The sequence below is a fragment of the Alosa alosa genome, chromosome 16 (assembly GCF_017589495.1).
Source record: "Alosa alosa isolate M-15738 ecotype Scorff River chromosome 16, AALO_Geno_1.1, whole genome shotgun sequence".
In the NCBI taxonomy this organism is placed as follows: domain Eukaryota; kingdom Metazoa; phylum Chordata; class Actinopteri; order Clupeiformes; family Clupeidae; genus Alosa; species Alosa alosa.
Window position 1 is genome coordinate 19,986,717 of NC_063204.1, and position 14,699 is coordinate 20,001,415.

At 43.4% G+C, this 14,699-nt stretch overlaps 1 protein-coding gene across 3 annotated transcripts in view; it reads right to left on the minus strand.

Annotated features, from left to right (window-relative positions):
• Window positions 1–377: 377 nt before the first annotated feature.
• Window positions 378–14,699, minus strand: part of vipr1b (vasoactive intestinal peptide receptor 1b) — a 57,759-nt gene continuing 43,437 nt past the window's right edge. For 2 of the 3 annotated variants that reach the window (XM_048266655.1, XM_048266658.1), the window contains 7 exons: window positions 13,249–13,402; window positions 12,895–12,955; window positions 12,672–12,744; window positions 11,059–11,150; window positions 7,548–7,677; window positions 4,092–4,133; window positions 378–1,978 (listed from right to left, as the gene is read on the minus strand). In XM_048266655.1, coding sequence (XP_048122612.1) covers window positions 1,790–1,978; window positions 4,092–4,133; window positions 7,548–7,677; window positions 11,059–11,150; window positions 12,672–12,744; window positions 12,895–12,955; window positions 13,249–13,402 — 741 coding nt within the window. In that variant the 3' untranslated portion in view covers window positions 378–1,789. Of the gene's footprint in view, window positions 1,979–2,277; window positions 3,647–4,091; window positions 4,134–7,547; window positions 7,678–11,058; window positions 11,151–12,671; window positions 12,745–12,894; window positions 12,956–13,248; window positions 13,403–14,699 lie in introns of those variants that run through there. The other variant, XM_048266657.1, reaches the window with a different exon arrangement.

Consider the following 14,699-nt stretch of genomic DNA (forward strand, 5'->3'; position numbering starts at 1 on the left):
AGCAGACTATAAATATAATTCAGTATTTCTAAACAATATAAGTGGTGACCATGTGTTCTTCTTGACACTTACAAAAACACAACACAACGTGCCTCTTCAATACACAATGCTCACACACCCGGCATGTTATACATCAATGTCTTTACACAACAAAAGATGGACCACATAGTGAACAGTGAGGTACAATGTGTAGGCCATGATAGAAAGAGAAGAGAGAGAGAGAAGAGAGTGAGGGGGGGTACAGGATAAGGAAGGTGGTACAGCCTGGTGTCTACCTGTGTGACATTTTCAGGATTCAGACATGACATAAAGTAATTTACTAGAACTCTCACGACTGAGCAATAAAAACCACACACTCGATAAACATCAAAAAACAATTAAGAGTGTGACAAAATTAGATTTTTATCATGAGGTTTGTCATCAAGGTGAAGTAATTTCCTACAGAGTTTTAATTAATTTGTCACTTTCTCTGCTCAGTCAGAATTTGGGCATCGGTATTTATCTGACTCAGGCTGGGTACGGTTGAGCATAAATTTCACAGATACATTGCAATACGGTAACCAGAAAGTAGTGACAGAAAAAACACTCACACATGGAACAATTGGATGTGATGGGAGGAGAGTGAGGGAACTAATGGGAAGGATAGTGCAGAAAAGGGCATTGGATTCCCATATCATGGCATCATTTTACTCTTAACACTCACAGCGCCTTTGGATAATGAGCTAAAAATATTCACCATGAGCGAGGTGTTTGGGACAGAGGGTAGGGGAGCTGGCGTTTTATCTCTACAGTATATCTCCAGGTAGATATGGATCTCTTGGATCCTATTTTGGTAGTTTTTTGTTCTTTCTTTTTTTTTTTACAATTGAAGTTACAAAAGCGCAGATGAAAATGAAGTCTGATTGATACGAATATGAACATTCACATGATTTTTTTATCCAACATCCATTTCCTCCTTAGTTTGATGTCTTTTTTCTACATTCCATTTTCAAAAGGTACAGGTGTTCATCGATTGTATTGTCTAGAGAAAGGGACAAATATACACATACAAGTCATACTATTCCACAAATCACTCTCTATGTACCTCTGTAATAAATGGGATGTTGTCCAATATGTGAACTCTATTTGTACATTCAGAGGTATAAAATTTGTCATTTTCAGTTTGATTATGGCACATTTAACGGACATTTCTTTACACTGGCAACCTGGCATGTAGCAGTTTCTCCAATAGTAATAGAATATGACGGAATGTTCCTTTGATATTGTGGTCAGGGCAGCATGGAAAGAATGATGTCAAAATTGTCGAAAAAGGTTTTTCACCAAAGGAAATGGCTCCTTTTGAACAGGACGATGCTGTATGTTTCACATAATAGTTTATGGTGGGGTGGGTGGAGGGAGAGTAATTTGGCTTGTCTGCCAGACAATGGCAACAGAGACAGTTCAAAGCAACACATACATTAATCAGATGGACAATGGAGAGAGCGGACACCTGGATGGATGATGAAAACCGAACTGGCCAAAAACACCAGCCTTCAGTATCTTTGCAACATGAAAATGCAGCACGGAACTCCAGTCAATCGATGGCACGAACAGCACGATGAATGTTTGAATGGAAAACAATCTACCCTTGGGTCCGCGATTCCCTTTTTGGATCCTTCTGTGAGATCTTCCTGAGCTGAGACCTGGCCTTTGGAGGGCCCAAGAGCACATGGAATGAGGCATCAGTGACCGAAGGTTTACAGAAGATGCTGCCTGGGGCTCAGAGGTCACCGGGGTGAGAGGTCGAAGGTCAGATGACGGAGCTGTCCTGGCAGGAGGAGGCGCGCCGCGTTTTGGGGCTGCAGCGGGTCAGCATGGAGATCTGGGTGCTGAAGTTGTTGCCGTTGCTGCCCATGGACGGCTGCTGGTACTTGGTGTCGGAGCCCAGGAAGCGCTCCAGATGCCATCGCCTCCACTTCCTCTTGATCTCCCCCTGCACCTGAACATTCACAGGCCAGATGGAGAGAGAGAGAGAGAGAGAGAGAGAGAGAGAGAGAGAGATGGGGAGAAACAGAGAGAGGGAGAGAAAGGAGTGACAGAGGGAGAGATGGGGAGAAACAGAGAGAGGGAGAGAAAGGAGTGACAGAGGGAGAGATCGGGAGAGGAGTGTGTATGATGGAGAAAGAGAGAGATAGATGGGGAAAGAGATAAAGAGATTAGCGAGAGGTGTGTGTATGAGAGGGGGAGAGAGAGACAGAGACAGATGGGGGGAGACAGAGAGAGGTGAGAAAGCGAGGAGAGTTTTTTTCCCTCACACTAAAAAGTTTAGTGTTTCAGCAGGCACTCCTCTCCTCGTGGCGTTGTGAAGAGTGAAAGATGTTCATTCTCTCAACACACAATTCGGGCTGCACCTGTTGCAGCCCATCTAGAGACAAAGATGAAAGGAAGGATCGAAATAGGCCTGTGGTGGCTGGGGAATAAGAACTGAAGTGTAATACCACACCAGCGATAAACAAATGCAGTCTGGCTGTAAACTTCGCCCAAACAGCCCAAAACTATGTATACATCAATGACCCGCATAATGAAATGTTGAGAATAGACATTTTTTCTCTTGTGAAAGTGAAATAAGTAATTTCACAGCAGCGTTTATCTGAAAGGACTTAGAGCCTTAATTCACTGAAGGTCATGCTTATGTGAAAAAAACAAAAAATGGAAGTAGCTTTTAACAGGGTGGTGAGGATTGCGTTGTACACAGAACATCATGCCTTGCATATTTCTTGGTATATTAAATTTTGTAATGGATATGAATTCTGCATCTAAGATGGTAAGGCATGGGAGGAGGGGAAGAGTATCGACATTGTGTCCTCTGCAGAGGAATTATCTTCAAAAACAATTCCCAGAACTCTAAACATCAATGAAGGGTGTGAATTAATTTGAAACTCACACTGACACACTCACACCAGCTGAGGTCCAGGGAAGACATATTCTACATATGTTACATCCTTAGCTACGCAATAGAAAAATAATGCTTGGTATGCCGGATCCAAACTACACCAGTTGCCTCAGAAGCATGACACATATTGAGTGCTGTCTGACTGGCTCCAGGTCTTACATCTCAAATGTCACTAATCATTAAGTCTCATAGAAAATGTAGAACTTTATGTTTGGCTGCTCCCGTGAATGCTGATGCGGAACTCCAAACTCCAATTGGTCCCAGGGAGTCTCATTGGCGGCCGGAACGATTACAGAGAGCAGTCTGCTGTATGTTAACACAACTCTGACCTAATTAATGTGCTCCAGGGGTCGTGAACGCCGCCACCACAGCCCCGGATGAAACCGAGAACTTATTTAAAGTGGAATACGACTTTGTTCCTCCCTAAATGCTATGGGAGAGGAATTGGCGTCAGTGATTTTTCACATAATCCTCTCAGCTTTTGCATGCACTCCCTTGCTGCACTTGAACGCTGGAGTCCTACCACCACTCCCACTTCCCACCTTGACTCAGTATGCTATTAAAATGGGACTGCAGCCCAGGCAGCTAAAATATATCAGGAGAACCGCAATTCTTTACAATTGAATTGGCACAGACACAGCACACACAAATGCACACACACACACACACATGCAGGGAGGGGGAGAGAGAAAAGTAGACTTTTTGGAGAGGGATCTGAACAACAGGAGATACATCAATGTGAGAGACGGAGGATGTCAACAGACACACTATTTATGGGCCTTTCTACACATTGGGAGTAGGACAGACATGCTAATAAGATGGCGATGGCACTGGTGGTGGTGGTGGTGGTGGTGTGTGTGTGTGTGTGTGTGTGGTGGGTTGGTCTCTGACTCATCCACTGATATGAGTTTGGAGGTAGGGTGCCAGGGATCCCTGGTTTATTGCCACTCCAAGGTCAAGCATACTGATTCAGGCTTGATTCGCTGCCACTGCGGGTGAGGATCGACAGCGTGTGTGCGTGTGTGTGTGTGTGTGTGTGTGTGTGTGTGCGTGTGTGCGTGTGTGTTGCAGCATGCAGTGGGAGTGTTTGCAAAGAAAAGGTGTTGTTTAGACACAGCGTTTACATGTGACTGAAAGGAGGATGAGCCAAGGGTATTACCTCTCCGTTTAGGAAGCAGTAGAGGACGGCAACCACAAAACCCTGGCAGAGAAAGAGGGAGGGTAAAGGGACAAAGAGAGAACAGAAACACTTGTGAGAATGTTGTGGCATACAAGTAACAGAACAAATATACTTTCACCTGAGTCTTCTAAAGATTTTAGTTACGCTACCTCATACAGCACGATAACAGAGTTGTGCCAATATTTTTTTTTTTTTGCTTGAATTTACACATTTCAAGGAAGAATGAAGTGGGTTATGCCAGTTAGCCTAAAGCTCCTTTTTAGCTATAGGCTAGCTATAGGTTACATTACATTACATTACATTACATTTGGCTGACGCTTTTTTAACCAAAGCGACTAACAACATGGTAAACAGTAAGTTTTCAACAATTCTCACAATTTTAGGACAGTTTAAAAAAACATTAGAGTACAGTAAGAATAAGTTTGAGTGCTGTTTTTAACAGTTACTTGTCAGTTTAAAACGGCTGGTGAGTGCTAGGATCAGTAAGACTTGTTGTAAGTGTTGCTATGAGAGTAGATGTTCTCTAAAGAGCTGGGTCTTCAGGAGTTTTTTTTGAAAGTGGAAAAGGATGTCCCTGCCCTTGTAGGAAGTGGCAGTGTGTTCCACCAGCGAGGAACAACAGATGAGAAAAGTTTGATTGGCTTGAGCGTGCACCGGTGGTAGAGCTAGACGTCAGTTCGCCAGAGGAGCGCAGCGGTCTGGAGGTAGTGTAAGTCTGTATGAGGGCATTCAAGTAGGTGGGAGCAGAACCGAGACTACTTTGTAGGCAAGCCGCTAGAGACTTGAATTTGATGCGGGCCGCCATAGGTAGCCAGTGTAGCTGGATGAGCAGCGGGGTAACATGTGCCCTTTTTAGGTTGGTTGTAGACCAGGCGCGCCCGCTGCTCTGGATCATCTGAAGTGGTTTCACTGCGCAGGCTGGGAGACCTGTCAGGAGGGCATTGCAGTAGTCGAGTCGTGAGATGACTATTGCCTGAACCAGAAGTTGGGTAGCATCTTGAGTCAAGTAAGTCCTGATTTTCCGTATGTTGTAGAGTGCTTAAACGGCATGACCGGGCGACTGAGGCAACATGATCTGAGAAGTTTAGTTGGTTGTCGAGAACAACTCCTAGATTTCTTGCAGTTCTGGTTGGTGAAACAGACAGGGAGTCAAATTTGATGTTGATGTCGTGGTGTATGGTAGGTTTAGCTGGGATGACCAGCAGTTCAGTCTTTGAGAGGTTCAGCTGGAGGTGGTGTGCCTTCATCCATGTAGCTATGTCTGAAAGGCCATCCGAGATCCGTGCTGAAACCAGGGGGTCGCCAGGTGGAAAGGACAGATAGAGCTGTGTGTCGCCTGCATAGCAGTGGTATGAGAAGCCGCTTGAACGGATAATCTGTCCCAAGGAGGTGGTGTAGATAGCAAAGAGGAGGGGGGGCCCAGCACTGAGCCCTGGGGGGACCCCTGTGGTGAGATGGTGAGGTGCAGATAGCTGACCAAGCCATGATACGCTAAACGAAAGCGTCCTGTGAGGTAGGATTCAAACCAGGAGAGAGCAGAACCGAGATTCCCATGTCAGCGAAGTATAGAGAGAAGGATACGGTGATTAACCGTGTCAAAGGCAGCCGATAAGTCAAGCAGAATGAGTACTGATGACCGAAAGGGTCGCCTGGCTTCTTTTAAGGCTTCTGTTACAGACAGCAGAGCCGTTTTAAGGTAGAGTGGCCGCTTTTGAACCCAGACTGATTTGGATCCAGAAGGTTGTTCTGTGAAAGGAAGTCAGAGACCTGTTTGGAGACTGCTTCGCTCAATGCCTTTGGATAGGAAAGGCAGTAGTGAGACAGGGCGGTAGTTCTCGACTTGAGCAGGGTTGAGAGAAGCTTTCTTAAATAACGGTGTTACCCGGCCATTTTGAACGCTGTTGGAAATGTGCGGAGGTTAGCGAGGCATTGATCACATGTGTGATAGCTGGAGCGATGGTCGGGCTGATGGACTGAAGTAGGCTCGTAGGTATAGGGTCCAGCGAGCATGTGGTAGGACGGCTGCATGTCAGGAGTCTGGACACTTCACTCGGAGAGAGGCGTGAATGCTGAAAAAGATGTTCCAGCAGTCCCTAGAGGTTGTAGGAGGCGGTATCTGAGTCAGATCGCTGAGTGGGCATGTAGAGAATTGACTGCTGATTGCCGCCACTTTGTTTGTAAAAAAAAAGGCGAGGGTATCTGCAGTAAGGCTGGATGGAGGAGGAGGCAGCTGAGGGTTGAGTAGCGATTTGAAGGTTGAGAAAAGTTTTCGAAAGTGTTTGTAGCTGTTGATTTTGTCATTGTAGAAAGCAGTCTTAGCAGCAGTGATGCTGGCTGAGAAGGAGGTCAGGAGTGTCTGGTAGTTTTGAGGTCGTCAGCTAGTTTGGATTTGTGCCATTTCCTCTCCAGCTCTGAGTTTGGTGCGCCATGATCGGAGGGTATCATTTAGCCATGGATGAGAATGTTTGGATCGAGCTGGCCTTGTGGTAAGAGGGCACAGCTCGTCTAGACACGAGGTCAGTGTGGAGCAGAACGAGTCAGTGGCTTCATTAACCTCCAGAGAGGAGAAGGTGTTGAGTGGAGGTAGACCGGAGGCAACCACAGAGGAGAAGTGCGTTGGAGACAGGTTCCGGACAGGTTAACTGGTGTTATTGCAAGCCCACAAGGTATATCCTCTTATCTAACGTGTTCCTTTAAGGGAGAGAATATAGAAAAGATTCTTCAGAGGTAAGAATTCTAAGAATTTGTCATTGGCTTCCAGAGAGAGAGAGAGAGAGAAGAGAGAGAGAGAGAGAGGAAGAGGAACCATATTGGACATCAAGATTACACATTCAGCCTATGCAGATGCTTTCTCTGAATCAGTCATTACAAGAAGAACTAAATAGCACCAAGAGCTTTTTCCTTTTTTCTTTTTTTTAACAGACCCAGTAGAGTGAAATTAGAATGAACCATGACTCTGGAGAACTGCCAATGTGATCTAAAATAGAAACACTCATGTGTACTTTTAGACAAGTACAATATTTCATTGGAACGAACAAGGGAATGAACTTTCAGCTGTGATGATAAGAGATACAGCACATCCCCGCCTGACCAGAAGAGCTCATTTCAGGAGAATGTCTTACATAAGGCTTACATTTAAGGATAACGGCACACTGTTGTGTGTCAGTATTTGGGCTTTGAAAGACATGGGAGTAAGGAAATTCGGTTTTGATAAAAACACAAAAGGAGATTTATGAGATGGTGGTTTTCTGTGGTCATACATACAGCAAGTTAAGCACAGGCTTTAAAGCTTAATTGTCTGTCTTCCCTGTTTGTCACCCAGGTTCTATATTTTATTTTCAATGGAATTTAGCTTTCAGTGTTTGGATTGTGCTTCAGTCGTTGGATTACAGCTTCTTCCAACAGATCAAATATAAATATACACATCTTGCATACCTGAAATGACCCCAGAATGAGGTCAAACACCAGCCGCAGCTCTGTCTTGATGTGGTCGGGAATGAAGGCGAATATGATGAAGTTAATTCCAAAGAGGGGAATCAGGAGCAGCGTGGACTTGGCCAACCTCCTGAAGAGTGGATGAAGAAAACAAACAAACAATAAAACAAACAAACACGTTTTGATCTTTATATTTGGGTCTAGAATTCAGTAAATAAATAAACATTTGGAAGGGTCTATGAACAATAAATCAATACACACAGGTTTTTTTTTTTTTATTTGGGAGCAGAACTCAAAATACATGCCATTGTCATGCTGTAAACATAACACATTCTCACACAGACACACAGACACACACACACACACACACACACACACACACACACACACACACACACACACACACACACACACACACACACACCTCTTTATGTACTCCTATGCCCATAAAGACAGTGGGCTGCCACTCGTAACCTGCTGCATAAAATGTGTGTGATTTGTCTCGGGTAATGCTGTAGAGGCAGAGCAGTGAAATAACCCTGTCAGACAAGCATGAGGAGCGCATGAGAGGATTGAAGAGAGGAGCGGAGAGGAGAGGTGTGAAGGGGCGAGGAGAGGAGGAGAGGTGAGGAGAGGAGGAGAGGTGAGGAGAGCAGAAAAGAGAAGGGGAGATGAGAGGACATTGGTAAGGAGGGGGGAGAAAGGAGGAGAGAAGTGGAGAGTGGAGAAGAGAGCAGAGGAGGGAGGAGGAGAGGAGAGCAGACAAGAGGGGAGGAGAGGACAGAAGAGAAGAGAGCAAAGAGGAGATGAGAGAACACAGGAAGAGAGTAGATGGTAACAGGACTGAAGAAAAGATGAGACATCAGAGCAGAAAGGACAGAGGAGAAGAGGTGAGGAGAGGAAAGGAGAGAGGAGGAAAAGGGGGGGAGAGGGGAGGAGAGGAGAACAGAGTAGAGAGGTGATGAGAGGAAATTTGCCTGGCACTACAGCAACAGGGCTAGTTTGCCAGTGGCACATCATGGAAAGCCACTTAAGCGCTGAGGCCAATGGATCCCCTAATGTGAGGCCTGTTTGTGGCTGACATTTGTAATAGGGAGAAATGGAGATAGAGAGGTGCGCTCAGCCTCATTCATACATAGGCGTTAGCACTGAGCTCAGGCCACCTTGAAAAAAATATATATAAAGTGAAAATAAAAACTCTAAAACATGAAGAAATGAATAGATGTCATAAATAAATAAAATGTTTGCCCATTGCTTGAACACTATAGACACATGCTTAGACCAAAGTAACAAAACTTGAATCTTTTGTTACTATACACACTTTTTGTGAAAAGCCCGTAAAAGTCCTGGCAGGAAGCATGCATAAGGATGTAGATCCAGGATTGCACTAATATTTTGTTCGTAGTACCAGTTTGCAACAATTTAGTTAACACTAAGTTGTAAACACTTCGAAAAAAAAAATATTAAAAACTGGATATCAAAAAACGTTGATGTAATCGCTTCCTGCCAGGACTTTTACGGGCTTTTCCCAAATCACGAAAGTAACGTCGACGCAGCGGTATAGTAGCAGATAGTAGCATCCATCAGGCAAGTGTTATTTAAATAAACTCGTGTATTTACAAACTTTTCAATGCCTCGTTTTATGAGTAAAGAACATAGTTGTACTACTGTAGAGGTTTCGTACCATTCAGGGCATTATTAGTGGGGTAATTTACGAGATAAAAGTTGGTACCATTATGACTGCAGAAACTCATTCGTTTCTGACAACGCTACTCGACCAGGGTTCAACCAAGGTTCTGGGAGGGTGTTTGGCTTGGGGTCATGGTGCAAAGGACCCTAGGGTGAAATTACTCCGAACCATCGCTTTACAGTTTTTCTCGATCGTTTTGATACCTGTGTCAACTCTGACATCACGTTTTCAAAACAGTTAACACCTGTGTCTGAACAAAATGACACATTTTGCTTGCAAAAGGCTGTTACTCTCTCAAAACACTTAAAACATGCAGCAAAAGCAAATCTTGCCTTCAAACACTACAACTTGTTGCCAATTCAAAAACACTCTTTAATCAATCATTACACACTGGGCAACAAAATGCAAAATCTAGTTCTCAAAATGAGCATTTTTGCTATGTCTGTTTCATTACTTTCTCATTTTTCTGGTATCAGAAAAAAACTCTGAAAAGACAAAATGTACTGAATAAAAAAACAAATTATTCATTCCTCCCAAGATGTAACTGTCATTGACATGTAAGACATACAGCAAACACCTATAGCAAGATACTGTAAATTTCATTGAACTACAACTTTCATCGAAATAGACATACAGTAAACACCTTTTGTACTGTTTTCTCCACCAAATAGGCAATACAGTACTTTGTCTAAATGTGCATTAGATCCATACTTGCAAATAGCAACACAGAACAGACATCTCTTATGTATAATGAATGATTGCTGATTGAAGAATTGTGCAAAGGAGTTTCACACAGGTGTATCAGAGATTCAGACTTATGCAAGGAATCTATACCACCTGTGAAAAGATGTTTTCCTTTTGTTTAGCATGGGAAAACCAATAGAGTTTGGGGCTTTTGAATGACACCTGTGTTAACTGTTTTGCAAAAGGGTGTGATAAATGTGTGAACCCAATGAAAATGTGTGAACACATTCGCAAGAGATGACTTCTGCTGTGCAAAGAAAGTAGTCATGAAGACCAAGTGGGTTCTAGTTTACTTAAGCAGGTAAAAGCAATCGAGAAAAACTGTAAATTCTGCTCACTTTACATTTATTATATTATTATATTATCTGTATTCATTATTGAATGCTTACCTGGATTTATGTTTTTCCCTATCATCCTATTTTTAAAGCAGGCCTCCCTGCAGGCATGTAATTGGGCTACAGGAATAGCATGTTTGAACGGGCACTGCACTAGTGCTAGCTGATAAACTGAATGAAAGCTGTAAAAAGACTGCAGTGTTTTAAATAAAGTACACTAGTGTGTTGCTGCTAATCTGAAAGTCTATTCATATGATGCAAGTGTATATCATTTTGTCATCAGAGTGACATTTTGACAAAGGATTGTTAGGTTTTGATAGCAGTGTTTCAATTCGATATACATTTACGATGTAGATGTGAATGGTTTATTTCCCAGTGTTGTGTCTTATGTGCTGGTGTGTAAAGTTTTGACACAATGAGCCGAGTTTTGCAAAAAGTGTTTAAGCAATGGGCAAAAACTGTAAACAAATAACTCTAGTTCTCTCAGCAGTAGCAAAACATGACCGGGCATTGACCTCTCACAGTGAGAGAGAGAGTCTAATGAATATCCACCCCACAGTCAATGGGTTTGAGAGCACTACACTTGTGAGTGGGCTACCATGCTGCAATTACGGAGAAAGGCAAGCCCCTTTCCAAGTGGGAAAAAAGTGAATGAAGTGATTTTAAGTTTTCCTGATAGCCAACTCCAATCTGTAAAACATAAATTAGTTTGTTTATCAGGTTTTCAGTGAGTACTACTCACAGATACTGGTTGGACTCGTTCCTTCCGATGTCAGGGCAGTTGATCTTCTGTCGCAGTATTCGGATGATATCGATGAATAGGATGAAGTTCATCTGCAGACAGAGAGAAACGTTGACTGATGTTGTATTTCTAAGTCTAACAAAAAAATGATTGACATTTGAACAGGTTTGAAAGGGATATGGCTCAACGCTACAATCCATTTTAATGGCAAATACAGCACATTTACAAAGCTAGACTGAAACAAATGCCAGCTATTTCAATAGTTTGGTTCATCACTCTTGCAGGGATGAAATGTGTTTACTTTGTGACTAGCACTGATAAAATAACTCAGACACTGCCTCTGCTTCAAACAGCCTCTTGTTTACTGTGCAGATAAGTAGAATTCAGTCCTGCCAGAGCTCTTCTCACACTGATGTCCCATGACACCTCGCACTGTCACTGGACCAGGAAATGTCCACACTATCATCAAACGGACACAGTCCAGATAGCACTTGGGAGCAGATATGTTAAGCGCTGGCCAGATATTGGCAAACTCAGAGCCACACATGGGCCGGATCAGGGCCAGTGGTGGGCATATAAGACACAGGCATGGGCCAGATCTGTTCTTGACTCAGCTGCCAATGAGAAAATATTGACCCCCCATCCTCCCCCACCCTTTTGATCAAATAGTCTTTCTCAGATCATTTCGCAGTGGATCTGCTCCCCAACCTGCTGCCTTGACTGCACATTTTACTTTTCTTTATCTTCTCTCTGACCCCACACCACCCCTATCCCTATATCCACCCTGCCACCTCCACTTCCTCAGTTCCATCCACCCATCCTCATTCGCTCTTCCACACCTCCCTCTCTCTATCCCGTCCTCTCTATGGTAAATGACAGGTGGATGGGTGGAGTGAGCGCCTGTGAAAGTCTTATTTCACACTGTCACCCATTATTGATATTTCACACGTGTGCTCAAGCCTGGGTGGTAGACAGAGAGAGAGAGAGAGAGAGAGAGAGAAAGAGAGAGAGAGAGAGAGAGAGGTCTCTAGCAGGGTTGCACTCTCAGCTGATAGTTTTCAGGACCAGTGAGTCTACAGCTATCTGCCAGTCAAGAGGCTCACTAATATACCTGACCCAGGTCAGAATGAATTGGGCTGTATCTTCTGAAAATACGCCATTTTGATGTTCAGTCATATTTAAAAGTGAAGCATTTGAATGTTATAGTATAGTGTCTTTTTAAAGAATTTGAGCACTATCACAAAGTTATTCAATTAGTAAGGTATCAATCTGGCACTGGCATGCTAATGAACTTTCATTGTGACAGAGGATTGAAAAAGCAATCATGCACCTTTAGTCTTTTTGTACTGGTGGTAAAGGAAGCATGAAACTCAATTACAGCGATTCAAATGAAAGCAAACCCCCCATCCTTTGCCACAGGGGGAGTACTGACGACACCTGCATAGGTGAAGGTGATTTGATTTATTCTCCACGGCAACCGTGACAGACAGATTTGTAATGGGCCACGTAAGCTCAGTCTTCCAAAATGTCTACTCTCTTGTCAGCCACATGTTCCATGCAATCCCCCATCAAATGGGTCAATTTCACTCACAGCGGGCGCCGGGTAAGCTCACCAGTATTGATGTTAATATGGGTGTTTTGATTATCCACCAGTAAGGGTCAGTGTTCTCGATGATGTCCCAGCATCTGTTATAAAAAAAAAAGTGCAATGTTACTGCAGGTCCAGAGCACCAAGCAGACTATACTGACATAAGGTGTGTGAGTTTTGATGTGATGTGATGGGTGATATGTCCCCCATGAGCCAGGTGAGAGAGCAATTGCTCTCATTTATCTTACCCTATGTCATCAAAGTAGGCCTTGGCAATGCCCCAGGCTGCGCTGAAAATCATTGGACCACCTATAAATACATAAGATGAAAGGGAGAACACCTTTTGATCAATATCACCACGGGAAACCAAGCTACCAGAGTCTGAGGCTGCATGGAAGGGAATCTAACTTGATCCAAACAGCAAGTTGCATTTCCCACGCTGAGAGAACAGAATCATATCCCACCTACAACTACCCCCCCCCCAACACACACACACACACTCACACACACACTAAAAGCCCCACACACAAAAGCCCACACACAAACACACACACACACATACACACACACACACACACACACAAGCATGCTATGATGCCTACCCCAGCCGATCAGGATGAAACACCAGAAGTACTTCCTCTCGGAGAAGAAGGAGACGGCAAGCAGTGCGTGGAGGTAGAGTCCCTCCACCAACAGCCAGAAGAAGCTGGCCATAATGCAGTACTGGAAGAAGACCATCACCACCTTACATCCCACCTGTGGGATCAATACACGTGATCAAGACCCTTTGATTCGTTTAGTTAGCAACATCATTTCATCCAGTACAGCACATATACACACCATAAATACACTACAACAAAAGTACTGGAATGCCTGTAATTATTACACTCACAGGAACTTCAATTGCATTGCATTCTAAATCCATAGGTATTAATATTGAGTTATTTCTCCCTTTACAACGGCTTCAGCTCTTTTGAGAAGGATTTCCACAAGATTTGTGGAACTCTCTGTGGAACTTTTTGCCCATTCATTCAGAAGAGCATTTGTGAGGTCAGGCACTGGTGTTGGACAATCTCGAGCCTGGCTCGCAATGTCTGCTCTAGTTCTAGTCCTAAAGGTTTTTATATGTAGAAAACTCTGTTCTCTGCAAGCCAGTCAAGCTCTTCCATACTGTCTTTTAGGACCTTGCTTTGTGCACCAAGTACAACCATGCTGGTGGAGGGATAATGGCATAATGGTTGTTTCTCAGGGATTGGGTTTGGGTTAGTGAAGGAAAATCATAATGCTTTAGTAAGAAGACATATTCAAATATTTGGGAATAGCTCGGGGGACCCCTTTTTGGTTCCAGTATGAACCCCGCTGTGCCCCAGTGTATCAAACTCTTGATCTTACTCTAGTGTGGGCGGTAGTATTGTAGTGGTTAAGGAGCTGGGCTAGCGTGCAGTAGCCTGAAAGTGGTCGGTTCAATTCCCGGCTTCCACCGTTGTGCCCTTGAGCAAGGCACTTAACCCCAAGTTGCTCCGGGGACAATGTGATCCCTTGTAATATAGCTGACAAATGTAAGTCACTTTGGTCAAGAAGTGTCTGCTAAATGTAATGTAATGTAATGTAATGTAATGTAGTTGAGCCCCAGGACCACTCAAGAGCAACTGACTGACAGAACAAGTCACAGTCATCTTCCAAAAATTTTCCAACATTTTAATGTAATATTCCACAATATTTGAGCTATCAGAGTTATTGCTTTTGTGTCTGACAGTAGCTTTTACAGGCTGACAGGCAGACATTACTTTCTGTGCTACATAAGAAGATAGAAGGAGAAATGAAATTCTGTATAATATAAATGTGGCTTCATTCATCTCTATGTGATTAAAATATATATTTGAAACAGTGTCAAAAAAATCCACTGATGTTTAAATCTGTCCTCTCAGTTCTACATTGATAGCAAAAAAACAACCATCAAAGACCACTCAGACTTTGAATTTGAGAGAGCAATTAGAGAGGTGCTCATTAACAAAAATCAGAAGTTCATCTCTGAAATGTGTTTGACACTCAT